General features: G+C 38.3%; 1 protein-coding gene across 1 annotated transcript; it reads left to right on the forward strand.

The window, feature by feature from the left end:
* The first annotated feature begins 18,239 nt into the window (after nucleotides 1-18,239).
* LOC126672502 (uncharacterized) lies at nucleotides 18,240-20,916 on the forward strand. Its single transcript, XM_050366452.1, has 2 exons — nucleotides 18,240-19,833; nucleotides 20,003-20,916. Exons 1-2 carry the CDS (start codon nucleotides 18,240-18,242, stop codon nucleotides 20,914-20,916), a joined length of 2,508 nt encoding a protein of 835 aa, XP_050222409.1.
* Nucleotides 20,917-23,367: the final 2,451 nt, after the last annotated feature.

The following is a 23,367-nucleotide window of genomic DNA, read 5'->3' on the forward strand; positions in this document are numbered from 1 at the left end:
GGTGTGAGCATAGCTCTCGGGACCAAGTAGAGTAACTCGGTGTAGCTCAGCTATCGGGACTCTGGTATAAGTGTGGTCAGTGGTAACTCGGTGTAGCTCAGCTCTCGGGACCAGACCTATTGGATTATGTTATTTATTTAGAATTGTGGATTAGGGTTCAAACTATTATTCATAATATCGTTATTAAATGTTTTAAATGGTTTTAAAGATTTTCCACTTAATAAATGTAGATAGTGGTATAAACTCATCTCAGTATATCTGACCCCGTTGTTTTTTCCAATTTTTCCCAGGGTTATGATCTGAGAGAGTCTGGTTATCTCCGCATTTACTTTTCCTCGGAGGTTCCATTTATTTTTGATAAACTGTAAAACTGTTTTATTCTTATACCGCAGTAGTAACTAGACGTCTTTATTATTATTATTTATTTTGTCGGATTGGTTCGAGTGATTATATTTCTTTGGCATGTTATATTATTTACATTGGTTTATGATAAATCTATTTTAGACTCGGAATTGGATAAGCATGTTATATTAACTGTTGAATATTATAACTGCTAGATTTAGGCTGAAGTCTCGGTTGCCCCCGAGCATTGGTTTTCTGCAGGTTTATGTGTTTATTTGTTAATTGAAAGGCTAGCTACGGGTTTTGGTACTACATTACCCATACCCTAGCGCCGGTCGTGATTCATGAAAATGGGTCGTGACAACCAGCCAACACCTAATCCTCTCTCCCTTTAGCTCCTTAATCTGCAAGTAAATGAACCTCACTCAGCATCCAATCATACGTTAATAACCGTTCCTATAACCAATCAGAAATCTCCTATTCCTATATATAAGGAGCACAGCCAATTGCAAAAAAGGACACCAAGAAAAATACGCTAAAAAGAGGGAGGAACACTGCATAAATAGCAAGAAAAATACATAAAAAAAAGAGAGAGCAGAAAGCTGCTGAAACACAGATAGGAAAAAAAGAGTTAAGAATAGGCATAGTTATTCAGTAATAGTTGAAGCAGCAACTAGAAGAAACAGCTTATCAAGACACAAAGGTGATATGGCATCCATCACAGAATAGAATCGAAACCAACCACACCACACACTCACTTGGAATTTCCATTTCAACGCCAAAAACAGACATAAAAAAAAGGAAAAGAGGTATATTGTTCTTCTAAAAATCAATGTCTTATCATTTTCTTTAATGCATCAAGATAACATTATGCTCTTATTTTCTTCTCTGTGAATGGTTATTAGCATAAATTCATATCATTTTCATCGAATATTTGTTGTTGTGACTTCAAATGGGTGGATAGCCGTTTTCGTTTAGTTATTCTAAACAAGCAAACTGGGTGGATACCCTATTAAAAATGAATGAGTTGTGTAATAACCTGTAAATTTTTTAATAATTTCCGACGAACTTCCGGTGATGTTCGATGCTAAATTAAGATTTAGTAGTTCGTTTCGTGTTGAATTGAGGTTGGGTTAGTTGTGTTTGGGCCCAAATAAACCAAAGCAACAAGTTCGGCCCAAGGGAATTGGCTCAAGCCAATTCCCGTTCGTAAAACTTCAGTTCTCGTTCGAGAATCCAGATTCTCGAACGAGAACACAGTTATTTTGGCCAAGGGCCATTCGTTCAACACAGGTCTCGAACGAGACCTGTGTTGAAAAGCCCAGTTCTCGTTCGAGAACTTGGTTCTCGAACGGGAACCAAGGCTTTTTGCTGGTCTCGTTTGAGACCAGCTTTAAACCGACGGAGGGGGTACCTTCGGGCTCCATAATTTTCATTTCCGAAGCCTTTAAAAACCTAACTTTTAACCTAATTTACTCTCCACACTACAAGCAAACCCTAGCCACCTTTAACACTCATTTTCATTAAGATTTGTTGCTGAAATCTCCCCTCAAACCTTGTTGATCCGGTAAGCTTCTTATTCCTTTTGATTTCAGTTTAACGTTTTGAACGGCAGTACGTAATTTGGTTCGTTCTCTCTCGTTTCTAGATCGAAATTGAAACCGTTTGTTTCCCGACGTTCTAGACTCGCGTGCCTTCGATTCCCCACCTCATTTTTGTTGAACGGTACGTGATCGACCTCGTTTCCATTCGCCGTACGGTTTCCGTTTTAGAGATGCTTTAACTGTTATTGTTTGGCATGGGTTACTGCCGAATGCTTCCTCTCTTTTGGCCATGTTTTGATTGATGTATGATTACCAATCTCTTGTATATTGGTTGTGAATAATTTGGTCTCCAGTTTGAGATTGCTTCCATCGTCATTTCTCATATAACAAATTGTATATGTTGCCGCCGTGTTGTTCTTCGTATTGTTCTTTTTGGTTCTGTTCTTGAAACGTTGATTATGGGTTTGTTAGCTTATGTTGTAAGAATCATGAGATGTGTTCTATGTCTAACTTGATGGTAAGAAATTGTATGAGTTTTAGCTATGGTTTTTAATTATTTCAATTTAAAATAGACGGCAGTATCATGTTCTGCTTAAGTTTGGAGAAGATGGCATAAGGGCCACTTTGGTCACCAATAGTTTTTGTTTGTATTTAATTAGTCCTTTAAGTTACTTTTATTTTGTTAATAACTTAAAGTTAATTATAAATTACATTTGACATGTTATAAACGATATTTTTATAATTTTAGTCAATATAATTATTCGGGTAATTATATTAAATTCGAATTTCAATTTGGCACGAAATTGGCTAAATTACAATTTAGCCCCTAAATGTTTTAAAAAAACTTATTTAATTAAGTTTTGGTTAGTAACTTTACATTTTGTTTTTAATTATAAACAAAAGCAATTAAATTGATTTTGGATATCAAATTGGCTAATATACAATTTAGTCTCTAATTGGCAAAAGTACAGTTTAGTCCCTAATTGGCTAAATTATAATTTAATCCCTAAACTTTTATAAACTTAAAATGGTTAGATTTTGGGGTGTAACTCGGGTTATTTGAATTTGAAGTTATTGAGTTCCGCTTTTAAAATGGTTTATTATTTTATGGAATTATTTTATAAATATAGACTCGGGTTTATATTTAATAAACGTTTTGAGTCGGGTTAGACTTGGGTCACCCGACAAGTGAGGTTAGCTTGGTAGTTAATGATAACTCGGCTAACCCACTATTTGGAAAATCATTTATTATTTAAAGATTACTAAATAATATATATAAATTGGATTTTAAGCGAGAACTCAATAGACGTGTATTAATTGGACCTTATTACCTTTTGGGTAATTTTGTATTGCTTTGGATTATTTAATTACGACGTGTTATTTGTGCTAGTCCTATGTGGTGTCTAGTACTCTCTAGAGTTAGGGTCTGTTTTAATAATTATTTTATTTGTCTAGACCCGTCTACTGTTCGTGCTTCAGAGGCGAACTAGGATTAGTTGGTTGCCGGGTTTTTTCACGTGGATTAGCAAGCAGTGAGTTTGTACTTACTATTTACCGCTTTATTAAGTAAATTGTTATGTTAATATTAAATATATATATACTGTACGTATATTTCGAAACTGTTTTTATATTGTGGCTTCTAGTTGGAACATGCTACCTAATGGGCATCATTAGGACTGCGTGCGCACCGGTAATGATCTGGGAAAGGTAATTAGGGTAATGTGGTAACTCGGTGTGAGCATAGCTCTCGGGACCAAGTAGAGTAACTCGGTGTAGCTTAGCTCTCGGGACTCTGGTATAAGTGTGGTCAGTGGTAACTCGGTGTAGCTCAGCTCTCGGGACCAGACCTGTTGGATTATGTTTATTATTTAGAATTGTGGATTAGGGTTCCAACTATTATCCGTAATATCGTTATTAAATGTTTTAAACGTTTTAAAGGTTTTCTACTTAATAAATGTAAATAGTGGTATGAACTCATCTTAGTATATCTGACCCCGTTGATTTCCCAATTTTCCCCAGGGTTATGATCTGAGAGAGGCTGGTGATCTCCGTATTTACTTTTCCTCGGAGGTTCCATTTATTTTAGTAAAACTGTAAAACTGTTTTATTCTTAGACCGCAGTAGTAACTAGACGTCTTTATTGTTATTATATCTTTGTCGGATTGGTTCGACTGGTTTTTATTGCTTTGGCATGTTATATCATTTACTTGGGTTTATGATAAATCTATTTTAGACTCGGAATTGGATAAGCATGTTATATTAACTGATGAATATTATTACTGCTAGATTTAGGCTGAAGTCTCGGTTGCCCCCGAGCATTGGTTTTCTGCAGGTATAATTGAATTGTATGTTTAAAGAAGGCTAGCTACAGGTTTCGGTACTACATTACCCATACCCTAGCGCCGGTCGCGATTCATGAAAATGGGTCGTGACAAACTTGGTATCAGAGCTTTGGTTTCAAACCAAGGCCAATTGCTTGCTATGTGTTTACTCTGTTAAGTATGGTTGTGTCTTAGGAACTACTGCGGATATAGGATTCTGTCATGTCTTTAAACCGTCATCTTTTGATTTTAAAACATTTTGCCTACACCAATAGGATTGCGTCGAGTCAGTCATTGTATGTTGATTTGATGTTGTTAAATGTTAATTTTATTTCACTTGGGTGAACATTTTATTGCTGTTGATTTCTTGGGAAATCCTATATGTTGCTTGTTTTGTTCATACTTGGGTATGAAATATCTGTTATTTAAATTGTTATTGTTCAATCTTAGGATATGGACAACGTTGTTCGTACTCGTGCTCGTGCTGCGGCAGAGCAAGAAGCTGTGGCTGATGATGCGATTTCCATGGAAGTCGATCAGAACGTACCACCAGTTCAGGCTAATGCTGGACGTGGTCGAGGTGGAGGTGCTGGCAGAGGTAGAGGTGCTGGTAGAGGCAGAGGAGCTGGTGCTTGTAGAGGTGGAGCTAGAGGACGTGGTGCAGCAGGTGTTCAGGCACCGAATGTGCAGCAGGCACCAGAGGTGCAGCATGCACCAAACATGCAAGCGTTCGACTTCACTACCTTCTTGGCTGGGATTGTCGAGATGCAGAACAACCAGGCTCTTCTGCAGAATCAGTGTACTGTACTGGGTCAGCTAGCGCAGCAACAGCAACCTCAGGCTGGTGTTGTAGCTGGTATTGGTGGACTTGCTGGTGTCGGTCATATTCCAACAGACAGAGAGTTGGTGATGATCTACTTGAAGTTGAATCCGACTTCTTTTGATAGTACTAGGGATGCTCTTGACTTTTTGGAGGAATTTGAGTACAACAGTCAGAGGATTCAAGCTTCTGATTGTCAATCAGTGATGCTTGTGGAGATGTCGCTGAAGGGTCCAGCTAAGGACTGGTATCGTGATAACATCAGGCCAGTTATGGATACTTTGTCTTGGGTTGATTTTGTGATCAGGTTCAGAGGTTACTATCTACCCTTCTCTGTTACTGAGAGTTTCAGAGAAAAGCTGCTAAATTTGAAGAAGGGGGATAGATCAGTGACAGACTACACTACTGAGTTTGTACGTTTGGGGCGGTTTGCTACAGATCTACAGGGTGATCAAGAGCGAGTGAACGACCGTTATATTAGGGGTTTAGGCTCGGAGTTTCTCCCTTTGCAGATAGGGACAAACATGGAGTTTGCCCGGTTAGTGGATAGTGCGCGACGGATGGAGAATTCGATGGTTCAGTTTTGAACGATCTCTGACCCTTTCCAGAATCAAAAGGGAAAGAGTGATCTTCCTAGTGGGGGGCAGCAGGCCCCAGTACAGCATAGTAGTGGGAATTTCTACAGTGGCTCTTCTCAGGCCAACAGGGGGAGTCGACGGACTCACAACAAAGGGAGGCATAGTGCCAGGAGTGCTCCGTACAGTTCCAGTAGCAGTGGGAGCAACCGTGGTTCAGGACGCGGGTACAGTGGTGGATCGAACATTCCGTTCTGCCAGAATTGCAGACGTAGGCATTATGGTCAGTGCCAGTTAGCTCCTGGAGGTTGTTTCACTTGTGGCCAGCCGGGTCATTTCTCCAGGGAGTGTCCGACATCTGGACAGCAGACGTCTAACTCCAGTGTGGCGCATTCATCTTATCAGCAGCAGAGACCTGCGTTTACACAGTCTGTAGGGTACTCTCAACCTGCAGCATCTTTTGGTGGCCAGCGGGGCCGTGGTTCTGGTGGCAGAGGTTTTGGTGGCCGTGGTAACGGCGGTAGAGGTTCCAACGGTTATGGTACTGGACAGAGTTCGCAGCAGCAGCCGCAGGGTCAGGCCAGAGTGTTCGCACTTACTCCTCAAGATGCGCGTGCATCAAATGCTGTGGTGCAAGGTACCATTCCGATTTCTTTTATAGATGCTTTAGTGTTATTTGATGCGGGTGCAACCCATTCGTTTGTATCTACATGTTTTGCTGGGAAATTGGGTATGGCACAATCTGTTTTGAGTGAACCTCTAGCTGTGTCTACACCTATGTCTGAAGGTGTAGTAGTGGACGTCGTTTATCCTTCTTGTCCAGTGGTTATTCAGGGTAGAGAATTATGTGCTGATTTGATTGTACTTGACGTTCTTTCTTTTGATGTTATCTTGGGGATGGACTGGTTGTCACGCCAATTTGCTTCTATTGACTGTCGAGGGAAGTCAGTCGAGTTCAGGATTCCAGGTGATCTACCTTTTTCCTTTCAGGGAGAAAAGGCAGAGACACCTAAGAATCTGATTTCCGCCATCAAGGCGAAGCGGATGTTAGGCAAGGGTTGCCAAGGTTTTCTTGCTGTGGTTCGTGATTTAGAGACTAGTAGTGGTGATATGCATAGTGTTCCGATAGTGAATGAGTTCACTGATGTCTTTCCAGAGGAATTGCCTGAATTACCACCTGATCGTGATATTGAGTTTTGCATTGATGTGGTTTCTGGTACAGCTCCGATTTCGATACCGCCGTATCGGATGGCTCCTGCAGAGCTGAAGGAGTTGAAGGACCAGTTGCAAGAGTTTTTGGATAGCGGGTTCATCAGACCGAGTACTTCTCCGTGGGGTGCTCCAGTTCTGTTTGTGAAGAAGAAGACGGTTCCTTTCGACTGTGTATCGACTACAGACAGTTGAACAAGGCTACTGTCAAGAACAGATATCCTCTTCCTCGCATCGATGATCTGTTTGACCAGTTGCAGGGTGCGAAGTGTTTTTCCAAGATTGATTTGAGGTCTGGGTATCATCAGCTACGGATCCGTGATGCAGATGTGCCTAAGACTGCTTTTCAGACTCGTTATGGACATTTTGAGTTTCTGGTTATGTCCTTTGGTCTGACGAACGCACCAGCAGCGTTTATGGATATGATGAACAGAGTGTTCAAGCCGTTTTTGGATCAATTTGTTATCGTCTTCATTGATGACATATTGATCTATTCTCGGAGTGAGGAGGAGCATGCTTATCATTTGAGGACTATACTACAGACGTTGCGTGAGCATCGGTTGTATGCTAAGTTCTCAAAATGTGAGTTCTGGTTGGATCAGGTTACCTTTCTAGGACACATGGTGTCGAAAGATGGGATCAAGGTTGATCCGAATAAGATTGAGGCGGTCATGGATTGGCAAAGGCCAAGGTCAGTTACCGAGATCAAAAGTTTTCTGGGTTTAGCTGGCTACTATCGTCGGTTCGTGCAAGATTTCTCCAGAATATCTGCACCTTTGACTAAACTGACACAGAAGGGTGTCAAGTTTGAGTGGACTGACAAGTGCGAGGCGAGCTTTGAGAAGCTCAAGGAGATTTTGACTACAGCTCCAGTTTTGGCATTGCCTTCTGGCATTGACGGTTTCACAGTGTATTGTGATGCGTCTCGGATTGGTTTGGGTTGCGTTCTGATGCAACATGGGCAGGTGATTGCTTATGCTTCCAGACAGTTGAAGAAGCATGAGGTGAATTACCCTACTAATGATTTAGAGTTGGCAGCTGTGGTCTTTGCTCTGAAGATTTGGAGGCATTATTTGTATGGTGCTACTTGTGAGATTTCCACTGATCATAAGAGTTTGAAGTATATCTTTGATCAGAGAGAATTGAACTTGAGACAGAGGAGGTGGCTAGAGTTACTGAAAGACTATGACTGTACTATTCAGTACCATCCTGGTAAGGCTAATGTGGTATCCGATGCGTTGAGTCGCAAGTCTTCGGGCAGTTTGACTCATATTTCAGAGGTTGGGCGTAGACCCATGGTTAGAGAGTGGCACAGTTTCATAGCTTCGGGCTATGGTTTACAGATTTCTCAGGCTGGTTGTTTGTTAGCACAGTTACAAGTGCAACCTGTTTTGATTGATCGGATCAAAGCTTTACAAGCTGAGGATCCACAGTTGAAACAAATTATTGAGGAGGTTCAGCAGGATGGGAATTCTGAGTTTACATTTGTGGATGGTGTTCTGAGACATGGTTCGAGATTGTGTGTTCCGGACTCAGATGGTTTGAGGGACCAGATTCTGGAAGAAGCGCACAAGTCTGCTTATAGTGTTCATTCGGGTTCTACTAAGATGTACCATGATCTAAAGGGTACCTATTGGTGGAGCGGGATGAAGAAGGATGTCGCTGAGTATGTTTCTAAGTGTCTGACCGTCCAGCAGGTGAAGCTGGAGCATCAGAGACCTTTTGGTTATTTGCAACCACTACCTATTCCAGAGTGGAAGCGGGAGCGGATTGCTATGGATTTTGTGGTTGGCTTACCACGTACTCGACAGGGGTACGATTCCATTTGGGTTATAGTTGACCGTATGACCAAGTCAGCTCATTTCCTTCCGATTAAGGTTTCGTATACCGCTTCGAGGTTGGCTCAATTGTACATCGACAGGATTGTCAGTTTGCATGGTGTACCAGTTTCTATTGTTTCAGACAGAGGTTCTGTGTTTACTTCGAGGTTCTGGAAAGCGTTACAGGAATCCATGGGTTCTCGATTGGATTTCAGTACAGCTTTTCATCCTCAGACTGACGGTCAGTCTGAGAGGACTATTCAGACGTTGGAGGATATGCTCAGGATGTGTGTTCTTGATTTTCAGGGTAGCTGGGATACTCATTTGCCGTTGATTGAGTTTTCTTATAACAACAATTACCACGCGAGTATCGAGATGGCGCCGTATGAGGCTTTGTACGGGCGCAAGTGCAGATCTCCTATCTGTTGGGAGGAGGTCGGAGAGCATAAACTCTCGGGAGCGGAGATTATTCAGATTACCTCAGAGAAGGTACCGTTGATCAAACGGAGGTTAGAGACTGCTTTTAGTCGGCATAAGAGTTATGCTGATCCGAAGAGGAAAGACATTAAGTTTCATGTTGGTGATTTCGTGTTTCTTCGGGTTTCGCCTATGAAAGGCGTGGTTCGTTTTGGTGTCAAGGGAAAGTTGGCACCGAGGTATGTTGGTCCTTATGAGATTTCGGAGAGGATTGGAGCTGTGGCTTATCGTCTGGTTCTACCGCCAGACATGTCGTTAGTACATCCTGTGTTTCACGTTTCTATGTTGAGAAAGTGCATTTTTGATCCTTCGCACGTGATTGTGCCTCAGAGTGTTGAGATTGACCAGGAGCTGTCCTATGAGGAACAACCAGTTGAGATTGTTGATACGCAGGTGTGTAAATTGCGGAACAAGGAGATTCCGATGGTCAAAGTTCTCTGGCGCAACCATTCTGTAGAGGAGTGTACTTGGGAGACCGAGTCGGATATGCGGAATCTCTATCCTTTTCTTTTTCTGTGAGGTGCAATATCTTGATTTTCTGTGATTTTATGAATTTTTACTTGTGTTACGTGTTGTTCTGATGTGAATGGCTTATCGTGTTAAATTCGAGGACAAATTTTTAATTAGTTGGGGAGAATGTAATAACCTGTAAATTTTTTAATAATTTCCGACGAACTTCCTGTGATGTTCGATGCTAAATTAAGATTTAGTAGTTCGTTTCGTGTTGAATTGAGGTTGGTTTAGTTGTGTTTGGGCCCAAATAAACCAAAGCAACAAGTTCGGCCCAAGGGAATTGGCTCAAGCCAATTCCCGTTCGTAAAACTTTAGTTCTCGTTCGAGAATCCAGATTCTCGAACGAGAACCAAGTTATTTTGGCCAAGGGCCATTCGTTCAACACAGGTCTCGAACGAGACCTGTGTTGAAAAGCCCAGTTCTCGTTCGAGAACTTGGTTCTCGAACGGGAACCAAGGCTTTTTGCTGGTCTCGTTTGAGACCAGCTTTAAACCGACGGAGGGGGTACCTTCGGGCTCCATTATTTTCATTTCCGAAGCCTTTAAAAACCTAACTTTTAACCTAATTTACTCTCCACACTACAAGCAAACCCTAGCCACCTTTAACACTCATTTTCATTAAGATTTGTTGCTGAAATCTCCCCTCAAACCTTGCTGATCCGGTAAGCTTCTTATTCCTTTTGATTTCAGTTTAACGTTTTGAACGGCAGTACGTAATTTGGTTCGTTCTCTCTCGTTTCTAGATCGAAATTGAAACCGTTTGTTTCCCGACGTTCTAGACTCGCGTGCCTTAGATTCCCCACCTCGTTTTCGTTGAACGGTACGTGATCGATCTCGTTTTCATTCGCCGTAAGGTTTCTGTTTTAGAGATGCTTTAACTGTTATTGTTTGGCATGGGTTACTGCCGAATGCTTCCTCTCTTTTGGCCATGTTTTGATTGATATATGATTACCAATCTCTTGTATATTGGTTGTGAATAATTTGGTCTCCAGTTTGAGATTGCTTCCATCGTCATTTCTCATATAACAAATTGTATATGTTGCCGCCGTGTTGTTCTTTGTATTGTTCTTTTTGGTTCTGTTCTTGAAACGTTGATTATGGGTTTGTTAGCTTATGTTGTAAGAATCATGAGATGTGTTCTATGTCTAACTTGATGGTAAGAAATTGTATGAGTTTTAGCTATGGTTTTTAATTATTTCAATTTGAAATAGACGGCATTATCATGTTCTTCTTAAGTTTGGAGAAGATGGCATAAGGGCCACTTTGGTCACCAATTGTTTTTGTTTGTATTTAATTAGTCCTTTAAGTTACTTTTATTTTGTTAATAACTTAAAGTTAATTATAAATTACATTTGACATGTTATAAACGATATTTTTACAATTTTAGTCAATATAATTATTCAGGTAATTATATTAAATTCGAATTTCAATTTGGCACGAAATTGGCTAAATTACAATTTAGCCCCTAAATGGTTTAAAAAAACTTATTTAATTAAGTTTTGGTTAGTAACTTTATATTTTGTTTTTAATTATAAACAAAAGCAATTAAATTGATTTTGGATATCAAATTGGCTAATATACAATTTAGTCCCTAATTGGCAAAAGTACAGTTTAGTCCCTAATTGGCTAAATTGTAATTTAGTCCCTAAACTTTTATAAACTTAAAATGGTTAGATTTTGGGGTGTAACTCGGGTTATTTGAATTTGAAGTTATTGAGTTCCGCTTTTAAAATGGTTTATTATTTTATGGAATTATTTTATAAATATAGACTCGGGTTTATATTTAATAAACGTTTTGAGTCGGGTTAGACTTGGGTCACCCGACAAGTGAGGTTAGCTTGGTAGTTAATGATAACTCGGCTAACCCACTATTTGGAAAATCATTTATTATTTAAAGATTACTAAATAATATTTATAAATTTGATTTTAAGCGAGAACTCAATAGACGTGTATTAATTGGACCTTATTACCTTTTGGGTAATTTTGTATTGCTTTGGATTATTTAATTACGACCTGTTATTTGTGCTAGTCCTATGTGGTGTCTAGTACTCTCTAGAGTTAGGGTCTGTTTTAATAATTATTTTATTTGTCTAGACTCGTCTACTGTTCGTGCTTCAGAGGCGAACCATGATTAGTTGCTTGCCGGTTTTTTTCACGTGGATTAGCAAGCAGTGAGTTTGTACTTACTATTTACCGCTTTATTAAGTAAATTGTTATGTTAATATTAAATATATATATATTGTACGTATATTTCGAAACTGTTTTTATACTGTGGCTTCTAGTTGGAACATGCTACCTAATGGGCATCATTAGGACTGCGTGCGCACCGGTAATGATCTGGGAAAGGTAATTAGGGTAATGTTGTAACTCGGTGTGAGTATAGCTCTCGGGACCAAGTAGAGTAACTCGGTGTAGCTTAGCTCTTGGGACTCTGGTATAAGTGTGGTCAGTGGTAACTCGGTGTAGCTCAGCTCTCGGGACCAGACCTGTTGGATTATGTTTATTATTTAGAATTGTGGATTAGGGTTCCAACTATTATCCGTAATATCGTTATTAAATGTTTTAAACGTTTTAAAGGTTTTCTACTTAATAAATGTAAATAGTGGTATGAACTCATCTCAGTATATCTGACCCCGTTGATTTCCCAATTTTCCCCAGGGTTATGATCTGAGAGAGTCTGGTGATCTCCGCATTTACTTTTCCTCGGAGGTTCCATTTATTTTAGTAAAACTGTAAAATTGTTTTATTCTTAGACCGCAGTAGTAACTAGACGTCTTTATTGTTATTATATCTTTGTCGGATTGGTTCGACTGGTTTTTATTGCTTTGGCATGTTATATCATTTACTTGGGTTTATGATAAATCTATTTTAGACTCGGAATTGGATAAGCATGTTATATTAACTGATGAATATTATAACTGCTAGATTTAGGCTGAAGTCTCGGTTGCCCCCGAGCATTGGTTTTCTGCAGGTATAATTGAATTGTATGTTTAAAGAAGGCTAGCTACGGGTTTCAGTACTACATTACCCATAACCTAGCGCCGGTCGCGATTCATGAAAATGGGTCGTGACAAACTGCAAAATGAATTAGAGTTCAAAAGATACTAAAACTCAATATAATTGCATCACAACACAGTTCAGAGTAAAGATAAAAAAAAGACATAACTACTTACCTCATCCTCTCTGTACCTCCATCTTCCCAATTCTGCTTCTAGTGCCTCGAACCCGTCTTGTATGTTTTAGTCGCTCGTCCATACGGTCTTGCTCATATCTAATCGATATCACTGAGCCACGGCACAATTGCTGCCATCAAATTTGCTCACCTCGATTTGATTAGATCGGTCCAAACTTGAAAGTTAAATTAATAAAATAAACCAGGAATCAAAGATTAAGCATAGAAGAAAATAATAAATAAAACCAAAAGATTACAGATTTCTTATGCTTCGTTGTTCATGGCTTACCATCTTTTTCTTTTAATCTCTTTATTTGGCTAAAAGAAAATCCTGAACTTGAAATTGGAGAGAGATTAGAGATTTAAATAAGTGGTGGGTGCTAAGACAAAAATAATAATAATAAGAACAGAGTGAAGGTATTGAATTGAGAAGGAGATGGCAAAAATGGAAATATCAGAGTCGGCTAGGTCAAGAGATGAAGGAGAAAGTGAATTTGAAAAATGGCTTAGTTGGGCTCATTACCACATTTCAGTTTGTTTTATAATTGTTGGCTTTATTATCATATACGGTGTCTTGCTAATTAAATAAAAAACATGATTTTCTTTTACTTTAATAAATTGGCTTATATATTAGTTAATTAAGTGGACTCAGTAAATAAAAATGCGTTCAACACATAACACCATCAATGGCCAACCTCCTTTGCCAAGATGATTGATTTTTATCTATAATTTCATTTGCTTTTATTATTATTATTATTATTATTATTATTATTATTATTATTATTAAAACGAAATATAGGATTCCGGATTTCATTTTTCGTTTAATATAAATAAATAATTTTAACGGTATCTTGGATAAGATATCAAAATTAATAAACTTTTAAATTTTATTTGTAAAAAAAAAAAAAACCAAACTGTTTAATCCATTTACAGTTCAAACGAATTACGTGGGTTTTGATTCCGACACACTGGATACGTAGGCATCTCGGAACACAAATCGAGACTCAAATCCATTTTTCTAAAAATTTATGTTTTACAGTTCAAACGAACTACGTGGGTTTTGATTCCGACACACCGGATACGTAAACTCACTTTTCCAAAAATATTTCCATTTTTCTAGAATACAGTTTAAACGAACTACGTGGGTTTTGATCCCGGTACACTGGGTACGTAGGCATCTCGGCACACAAACCGGGACTCAAATCCAATTTTCAAACACTCGCTTTTTTTATATAAAAATTCTCATTCGAAGTACGTCGACTTTGATTCCGGCACACCGGATACGTAGGCATCTGGGGACCCAGATCCAAGTCTCGCCTTTTTAAACTTTATTTTATTTCAATAAAAATTATAATTTATTTCATCTCATTTATAATATGGATTTGTATTATAATTGAGGGTAATTTTATTTCAGTGTTCAGTATATTTTTGCATTAATTTATATCTGGGTTCCATTCTGACTTCTTATAACTTTATTTTATCTCACACTTATAATACGGATTCATATTATAATTTATTTTTATTTTTTCTGTATTTAATTTAATTTTAAATCTATTTTTATACAGATTTAAATCTAGAATTTTTTTTTCATATTTTTTTTATCTGTCATTTATAATACGGATTCGTATTATAATTGACGTTACTTTTAGTTCCATGTTTAATATATTTTTGCGTTTATTTATATATGCTCAAATATAGTCCTTTTTTCATTTAATTTTGTTTTAGCAGTAAAGTTATAATTTATTTTATTTTTGCAATTAGATTCGTAATACATTATGTGTACTTTTATTTATGGATTTAGTTTAATTTAGTTTATTTATTAATTTTTAACTTCACTAGTTACACACACTCAAAAAATGGAACGGATGATCTATTCACCCTGTTTTAGGATAGACGAAAATGAGTACCGTCATCTTCGAGGGAAGCCCGGACCTCTGCGCGAAAGTTTTCACTCAAAACTAACTCCTGTTAAATTCGGATACGATTAGCAGTGAGGGTATATTGGTTTTGAGACCCCTTTGTCTTAGAATTAGAAATCAAAAAGTTAACTCGTAAATATCAGTAAGCAAATGATGGATTGAATAAAATAGTATTTCCGAACCCGAATCTCCGAAGAAGTGAAGATGGTTATAATGCTTTAACCGTCTTTTCCTTCCCGGTTAACCCCGGGTGGCGACTCCATGTTTATTTTTCACAATTCATTTGTATTATACGAAATTCGCCAAAATCGTGTGAGCCTGCATTAAAAATGAAAATGCGACCTTAAAAACGCATGCGGTCATCACAGTGGCGACTCCACTGGGGAAATTGGAAATAATTTTAAAAATATCCATCGTTTGCTATTTGAATATATACGAGTTAACCTTTTTATGCCCTAAATTCACATAGGAATAACTAGACACTTTCCTTTAGAGTCTTATCCTTATGTCCTTTTATGGTAAGGATAAAAGGGGAACATAAGTGCTAACCGAACTGAGTATAGACATTCTTTTGTATGATTGTTTCGGAATGCCAAAGTCGATACATCATGCACCTCATGCATTGGCATATCATATTTGGCATATCACCCATTTATGTTCAGTATCCTATTCATGCATCTAGTATAATGAGCACGTCATTGCAATGTTCTAATCATGCATCATATTTATTTAGGAACCATCATTGCGCCCCCAAAGTTGCCTCACACTACTCAGTATAAAAGAAGCAAACAGTCACCAAAATGAGTTGCTTGGTCTAGACACGGAAAGCGTCTAGACAGATTATCTGAACTCATTGAAATCAATTTCGAAACGCCAGTCAAACAAGCACAAATGGCTCAAAATCCACAATCGCAAGGAGTACAATCATATCTTAGCCATGAAACTGAACCTATGTTAAGGGAAGAACTGGAAAAGATAATTGAGAATACCCTTGAAGCTAAGTTAGCTCCAATTTTATAGGCTTTAAGGCTAATAAAGGGAAAAGCTCATGTCGAACCTTCCACTGTAACTGTTGAATCATCTCTGGCAGCTAATTCAAATCCTTCTAAAACAATGAACCAAGATGTCATGGCTGACAAAGGAGAAGTTTGGGAACAAATATTTGGAGAAAAACGACCTGTTGAAGTAGTCGTTAATCCAGTCCAAGCCAATCCTGAGATAGAAAAGATCACGAAGGAGCTTGAAAAATTGAAGACTCATATGGTAGGCAAAAAGAAAGAAGCTTTTGACCTTGATGATCTAAGCTTAGTCCCTCCGAGTTCATTACCGGCAAAATTCAAGTATCCGACATAAAAAAAATATAATGGGGTCGGTTGCTGCATTAGCCATCTCAAATATTTCAAAACTCATATGGATACTACAAGTGCTGATGAAGATACCATATGGAGTTTATTTTCTCTGTCTATAGAAGGACCAGTTTTGGAATGGTATTAAGGACTGAGTCGGGCTGTGAGAAGCGATTGGAGAGAAATGATAGCTCAATTTGTGAAGAGGTATGATTATACCTCCTCCATCGAGGTTACTTTAATGGATTTGCAAGCAACAACCCAAAAGGCTGATGAATCATTCATGGATCATTTCAGAAGATAGTTACAAAAAGCCTCCCAGCTCAAAAATCAAATTGGTGAAAAAGATCAAATCCACCTTATGATAAACGGATCGTTACCTGCTATCAAGAAAGAGATAGCATGTTTTCCCTTTAAAAAATTTAGGGACCTTTGAGATTCTGCACTTCAGGCTGAAAAGGTAATAAAGGAAAGAAATAAGGTATATGGGGGCTTCAATAATAATAATAGAAAGGGTACCAAAATTACCTCAAATCCAAACACCTCATCCAAAATTTTCCGATGTAAAAGCACTAAACAATCCATCTCGAAGGTACTCTAACTTTAAGCTTCCCATGTCAAAATTCTTTGAGGATCTTAAAAAGAGAAATCTCATTAAACCCTTAGACCTGAAACCTTTACCACCCAAAGTGTCACCAAGTTTCAATCCAAACTTGAAATGTTTGTACCACCAACAAATCGGACATGACACAAACACCTGTTACAAGCTTCGAGACGCCTTACAGGATCTCATCGATTCTGGCAAGATTCCTAACCCCGATGACCCAAACAGACCTTCAACTAGACACAATCCTTTGCCCAACCACCAAAATAACAATAATGGAAATCATCAGGCTGTGCCGGGCATTTATATGCTCTCAACTGATGTCACGAACGAGAAGACCATCTTAATCTCCATTAGAGTCACACCATATAAACCCCTTCCGATGTCCGTAATTGGTCAGGATGAAGCATATGAGGCTTTTAAAAGGAGGTGGTGCTCTCCAAACAAGGACCAACATGGAAAGAAGCCATCTTTTCAAATTATGAAAGATGATCAAAATCTAGTTGTTAACATGGTTAGAGAAACACCTGATTCTGGATATCTTGTACCTTCTGATTTTTGGGAAACGTTAGAAAATGAGTGTGAAAATATATCACCATAATTTGAATGTTTGGAACAAATTGAAGATTTATGGACTGAAACTGTGAAACCAATCACTCGTAGTGGCCGCTTCTATAACGAAGAAAAAGGCAAAGAAAAAGAGCTTGCGGGAGGTACAACAAAAGAGTCTGAGGAAGATTAAGTGTTGAGACAACTAAGACACACTAAAGCAAATGCTACTGTATGGGATTTGTTGGTCGCGTCTAAGACTCAAAGAGATGCAATGTTCGAAGCACTTGCATGTATGAAGATAGATGTCAACTCTACTCTGCAAGACATGGTCCACTTAGTAAAAGAAAGCAAAGATGTAACCTTTTCTGATAAAGACCTTACATCTGAAGGTAGAAATCACACTCGAGCTTTGCACATTCAAGTGGAAACAAAAGGGAGAATCGTTCCTAGAGTCATGGTGGATGATGGTTCAGCATTAAATGTATGTCCATTGAAAGTACTACCAAAGTTGGGAATGACCAAAGATGACTTACAGAAATGGAGTTAATCATAAGGGGATATGATGAGTCTAGGAGACAAGTAGAAGGAACCTTCAAGATAGTCATTAAAGTAAGACCCATTTAATCTGTAGTGGAGTTTATGGTGGTGGATATACCAATCAGCTACGCATTATTGCTTGGGCGACCATGGTTTCATGCTCTGGGAGGGATTCCTTCCACCCTTCATTAGAAAATTAAATTTCCATTTAATGATGAAGTTATTACCATCTCGGCTGAGGAAGAAACAGTATGCTTGAAAGTGGATTTAGGAGCAGAAATCCCTCCAATCACTGGTTTTAATTTGGTTGGTGGGATATATGAAGACTATATGGACCCACAAGTTGCCATGATGATGAAGAATATGAAATTCTTCCCTGGCCTTGGATTATGCAAGAATCAGCAAGGCATTCCCACAATTCCTGATTTTTGAGGACAAAACACTAAGGATGAACTCGGTTATGACCAAAGAAATGCTCACAAAAGTGCGATGCAAACTGAGAAAGGCATATTCGTGAAAGAAGGAACTGGAAAAAATTATGCAAACATGATACCGCGAAAGGAGTGTCCCGGATGGGAAATCTTCAACGATGCGGTCAAGGATGTTTGCACCAAGAAAAAGTGGAATATTAACCAGATGTTAATTGGTCTAGACCATGCTCTCGAGATCCAAGATGAAGTTGGGACCATCTCCATGGAGGACTGCATTATGAATAAGTTCAAGCCTCTTGATTTAGAGGATGATGTTTTTCTTTCTGATGTAATGGATGACAATGATGTATTCCTTTCCAAGTTTAATGCAATAAACGCAGACTTCGTTTATTTGTTTGATGTTTTTCCTGATGGAAGCATTTGCGCATTAGATTATTTTCATAGCATATTTCATATCAATTCTATGGAACACATTTCATTTAATTTGGGTACAATTGAAAATCCTAGGGAAATACTCTTAGGTGGCAATTGCACTCCTGAATTTAGAGAGAGACATGAGAGAATTTTAAAAGAAAAAGAAATAGCTTTTGCATGGACTTATGAAGATATGCCAGGAATAGATCGAGATATTGCTCAATATTACATTCCAACACATGACCATGTTAAACCAGTCAAACAAAAGCTTAGGCGTATGAAACCAGAGTGGGCACAAAAAGTTAAAAATGAAGTAGAAAAACAAATAAAAGAAGGTTTTCTTGAAGTGATCGATTATCCAGAGTGGCTAGCCAATATTGTTCTGGTACCTAAAAAGAATGGAAAAGTTAGGATGTGTGTGGATTATAGGGACCTCAATAAAGCCTCTCCAAAGGATGATTTTCCATTGCCTCACATTGATGTTCTGGTTGATTCAGCTGCAGAAATGTTGTGGTACGCTTGCTGTGATGGTTTTTCAGGTTACAATCAAATACTAACTGCCCAAATCCATAAAGCCAAGACATCATTCATTACTGAATGGGGAACATTTTGCTACAAAGTTATGCCGTTTGGATTAAAGAATACAGGAGCCACTGACCAACGGGCTGTGATGACTCTATTTCATGATATGATGCATAAAGAAGTGGAGATTTATGTCGATGATATGGTAGTAAAAGCAAAGTCTGAAGAGGAATACTTTGAAGCCCTTGAAAAGTTTTTAGATAGGGTTATCAAATACAACCTTAGACTAAATCTCAAAAAGTGTATTTTTGGTGTGGGATCTTGTAAATTATTGGGATATGTGGTGAGCCAAAGAGGAATAAAGATTGATCCCGATAAAGAAAAAGCTATAAAAGAAATGTCGGCCCCAAAGACGGAAACTGAGGTTAGAGGATTTCTAGGAAGATTGCAATATATCAGCAGATTTATAGCCAAATTAACAACCGTGTGTGGTCCAATTTTCAAATTTTTAAGAAAGAATCAGCCAATGATATGGACAAAACAGTGTCAAGAAGCATTCGACAAGATCAAAGACTATTTGTCTAATCCTCCGATCCTAAAGCCTCCCAAATCACGAAAACCTTTGATGTTGTATCTTTCTATAGAGGATCAAGCAATGGGAGCTATGCTAGCACAAGAAGACGTGGGATATGTGGAGCATGCCGTATACTATCTCAGTAAAAAAACTAAGTGAAAATGAATAGAGATATACAATGATGGATAAAATGTGTCTGGCAATGGCGTGGCTCACTAAAAAATTAAGACACTATTTTATGAATTACCAAATTGATGTGGTGTCAAAAATTGATCCAATGCGATATTTATACTGAACTCCATCCCTGATAGGAAAGCTTGGGAGGTGGTTACTTCTACTATCGGAATTTGATATACAATACATACCCAAGAAGGTAATTAAGGGGAGAGCTGTGGCTGACTTCCTAGCGCAAAATCCAGTAGATGATAGTGAAGTAATTGACTTTTCCTTCCGAGATGAAGACATTAGACTAATAGATATTGGAAAGTGGAAAATGTACTTCGATGGTGCTGCAAATAAAAGTGGAGCTGGTATTGGCGTCCTTTTGGTTTCCCCAGAAGGTGAATGGATGCCATTATCCAAAAGGCTATTTTGGGCCACCAACAACATGTTTGAATACGAAGCTTGTATTTTTGGATTGGAATCATTGATATCAATTGGAATCAAACATGGAGAAATTTTTGGAGATTCCAGTCTAGTAATAAAACAAGTGAGAAAGGAGTGGGAAATAAAAGAAGAAAAATTAAAACCCTATCTCCAATATATTGAAGTTCTCAAGACACATTTTGATGTAGCTGAATTCAAATATATCCCTACGGAAGAAAACCAGATAGCTGATGCTTTAGCTGGATTAGCTTCAGTATGGGACGATCCTGGAAGATTGTTTGTCAAGCCACTAGTAATGGTAAGGAGTAAGGTTCCATGCTTTCAAGCTGCACGAATATTAGACATCACGCAAGATGAAAAGCCTTGGTTTCATGATATTTTGAGGTTCATGCAAGATAAACATTATCCAGTAGATGCTACCACAAAGGATAGAAATTTGATTCAGAAATTGGCTCAACAATTTTTCTTATTACATGGAAAACTATATAAACGTCATCATGACTTACACCTGTTGTGCATAGATGAAGAAAAAGCTAAACAACTTATGGAGGAAGTTCATTCGGGTGTTTGTGGACCTCATTTGAACGGTAAGGAATTATCTCGTAAAATCATGCGATAAGGATATTTTTGGTTGACGATGGAAGCCGATTGCATCCATTTCGTTCGAAGGTGCCATAACTGTCAAATTCATGGGGATCTAAGCCATATTCCGCCATCAGAATTGCATAGTCTTACTTCGCCATGGCCCTTCTCTGCTTGGGGAATCGATATTATTGTAAAAATTCACCCGACCGCATCAAATGGTCACGAATTCATCGTGGTTGCCATAGATTACTTTACAAGATGGGTGGAAACTGAATCCTACAAGACATTGGGGGCAAAACAAATGGCTGAATTCATTGAAACTCACTTAATATGTAGATATGGGATTCCACACCATATTGTGAGCGACAATGGAGTACAATTCCAAGCTGAAGTGAAACAACTATTGCGTGAAAATGGGATCGAGCACCATAAGTCTTCACCGTATAGGCCTCAGGCTAATGGAGTAGTGGAAGCGGCGAATAAAAATGTTAAAAAGATTCTCGCTAAAATGGTGGAGACATACAGAGATTGGTCAAAGAAATTACCATACGCCTTACACGGGTACAGAAGAACAGCAAGAACGTCAACTGGTGCAACCCCATACTCCTTAGTATATGGAATGGAGGCTGTCTTGCCTGTTGAGGTTGAATTACAATCACTTAGGATGGTGTTGGAGGCTCAAGTCCCAGAATACGAATGGGCTAGAGCAAGATATGAACAATTGGCTGCATTGGACGAGAAAAGAACGCGAGCAATGTTCAATAACCACATGTACCAAAGGCGAATTGCCAGAACTTTCAACAAGAAGGTCAAAATAAGCAAAATAAAAACAGGCGATTTGGTGTTGAAGCAATCGAGACCAATTCCATTTGACCCAAGAGGAAAATTTCGACCTAACTGGGAAGGTCCATACTTAGTCAAAAAGATCCTCTCAAAAGGAGCTATCAAGCTATGTATGTGGAAGGCAATGAATTCACTGAACCAATCAACCTGGATAGGTTGAAGAAATATTATGTTTAAGTGAGAGTGTGCTTTATCCCGCTAGGCTGCTACATCCAACAACAACTTAGGCAAAAGTTAGGGATTGAGAGAAAATATTTAGTTTGAAAACCCTTATGGGCAAACTAATAACAGGTTGGGCAAATTGCTAAAACATTGTACCCTTATTAAATGAAATAAACATATCAAATTGATATTTAAATATGAGTGCATTTAATTTAGTATTGTATTATGCATTAATCAGGGAAGACTTAGAACAAATAAGTCACCCACCCTATCCACAAAGTGGTCGAACTACGTGGACTTTGATCCTGCAAAAGCAGGTACGTAGGCACTCAAACCATTGAGTTCAAGTCCAATCACAAAAAGAATATGTCCATTTCTTTCGCAACCTACCATTGAAAATAAATTTTGGAAGTCTATTGCCGAACTACGCTAACTTTGATCCTGCCACAGCAGGTACGTAGGCACTCAAATCATTGAGTTCAAGTCTAGTTAATTAAAAAATAATAATTTTCATACATTCATCTATCCTAACAAAATTACCTCATGAAATATCCACACCCTCCATATTTCTAATTTAAACTTACTTCATTCAAAATCTTGCCAAACCTGATTTTTTTTCCTTTGTCATCCGTTACATCATAAATTTCATCATTGAGCATATTTTCCCTCATTAATAAAAAGAAAAAAAATTAATAAAATAAACGCTTGTCGAGTTGAAAATCCGCAAAGGGCGACTCGAGCAAAAATTAGAGCAGCTCGTTGAGTTGAAAACCCAAAGAGGGCGGCTCAAGCGAAAATTAGAGCAAATCCCGTTGAGTCGAAAACCTCTGTAGGCAGCTCAAGCAAAAAAAAAAGTGAACAAAAATAAAATGAAACAAAAGCTTGTCGAACCGAAAACCAGCAAAGGGCGGCTCGAGCAAAAATTAGAGCAGCTCGTCAAGTTGAAAACCCGCTAAGGGCAACTCGGGCAAAAATTAGAGCACACAAATTGACTAAGCTGAAAACCCGTAAAAGGGCGGCTTAGATAAAGATCAATACAAAAACTTTGCCCAAGACAATGAGGTGAAACAACATTGAAAGATCTATTATCGCGCAGTTTTACTTTAAAGAATTATATCATTTCTTACTTTGAGCTACCAATAAAGATTTCATGGCAAGTAAATGATATATGTGGCGTGAAGATAATCTGTCAAGACTTTTGAAGTAAGAAAAAAAGACTGAATGAAAGATCATTTGAATCATCAACGACAACCTATTGGGGGCAATGTTCTTACACTCACACATATCCATGCATACATGTCGTCTCTAAATAATTAGGGGCATTCATATACACGACATCTTTTGATTTACTTTTGGAACATTCCGAATCATACAAAATAATATAGAAAATCTGTATATGGAAATATTATGACCTACTTAATGGTCGTATTCATCGGCTCATACAAAAGTCAATGGTACTCATAACTTACACAACGGTTAT

This window comes from Mercurialis annua, linkage group LG3 (genome assembly GCF_937616625.2).
Source record: "Mercurialis annua linkage group LG3, ddMerAnnu1.2, whole genome shotgun sequence".
Taxonomy (NCBI): Eukaryota; Viridiplantae; Streptophyta; class Magnoliopsida; order Malpighiales; family Euphorbiaceae; genus Mercurialis; species Mercurialis annua.

Coding starts and splice junctions, on each gene's coding strand:
- LOC126672502 (XM_050366452.1), top strand. CDS start 18,240: ATGCAAACTGAGAAAGGCATATTCGTGAAAGAAGGAACTGGAAAAAAT. Junction 19,834..20,002: donor GCATGCCGTATACTATCTCA/GTAAAAAAACTA, acceptor CATCCCTGATAG/GAAAGCTTGGGAGGTGGTTA.